Source organism: Limulus polyphemus, unplaced genomic scaffold (assembly GCF_000517525.1).
Source record: "Limulus polyphemus unplaced genomic scaffold, Limulus_polyphemus-2.1.2 Scaffold200166, whole genome shotgun sequence".
Taxonomy (NCBI): Eukaryota; Metazoa; Arthropoda; class Merostomata; order Xiphosura; family Limulidae; genus Limulus; species Limulus polyphemus.
The window spans coordinates 1-1,042 of NW_013865762.1; the positions used below are offsets into that span (position 1 = coordinate 1).

General features: G+C 32.1%; 1 protein-coding gene across 1 annotated transcript; it reads right to left on the reverse strand.

The window, feature by feature from the left end:
- Positions 1 to 50: 50 nt before the first annotated feature.
- Positions 51 to 445, reverse strand: LOC106477987 (gastrula zinc finger protein XlCGF49.1-like; the record flags this gene model as incomplete). The annotated part of the gene is made up of 1 exon (XM_013938493.1): positions 51 to 445. A coding segment is annotated over one exon (395 nt), but the record flags the coding sequence as incomplete, so codon positions are not given.
- Positions 446 to 1,042: the final 597 nt, after the last annotated feature.

Below are 1,042 nucleotides of genomic sequence, written 5' to 3' on the forward strand. Positions count from 1 at the left end.
TTTTCATGAATTTGTAGACCATTGTAGCTTAAAAATCTTTTGCTACATACTACACAACTATATGGTTTCTCCTCAATGTGCATCTGCTCATGTTTCTTCAAGTTACTTTTACATACAAACTGTTTTCCACATACTAAACAACTGTATGGCTTCTCCCCAGTGTGTATCTTCTCATGAATGTTTAGACCATTTTTACTCAAAAATCCTTTGCCGCAAACTGCACAACTGTATGGCTTTTCCCCAGTGTGTATCTTCTCATGACTATTCAAATTACTTTTATGTGCAAATCCTCTACCACATGCTGTACATCTGTAAGGTTTCTCCACAGTGTGTATCTTCTTGTCACTTGTCAGAATATTTTCACTTATACTCCTGTCACCAGTACTTATACCCTGATGTTCTTTCAGGTGATCTCCACTGAAGATTTTTTCATACTTCTTTGGATCTAAAATCAAAATAAATTAATATATAATATCATACACACAAAAATCAAAATAACAAACATACAATTAATATTATTTATTTGATATATACATAACTTTAGAAGAGAAACAAGACCACACACACCTTCTTATTTTGGTTTTTCTATACATATTTATTTTACTAACTTCAAATGCTTCTTTGAGTTTCAAAAGTACAAGAAATTGTGAAATTTACCAATATTTTGAACCTAGCAATATCTTGACAAAAACTAAAATACCATGAGAAGATAAAGAAAGAAGTAATAATATACACTACATTTGTTATGTAGGTTTTCCATACAAATTAACTTCTTTGCACTTTAATTTTTTCTACTCAAAAATAAAAACATCCACACAATCATTATTCTCTATAGACACCTGACAACCCTGAGGACTAAAAGAGATGAGCAAAGCATCACACTGTACGATGAACTGGTCAATCATCACTCAATTAAGTACATGTGGATTTACTAAGACCCAATAATAAAGGTTGTCTGCTATGGATGAGCTGCAATCCCACATGTCAGAATAAGCATGAATAATGTAAAGAGTGGGCTACACCACAAACTTTTAAACCACTC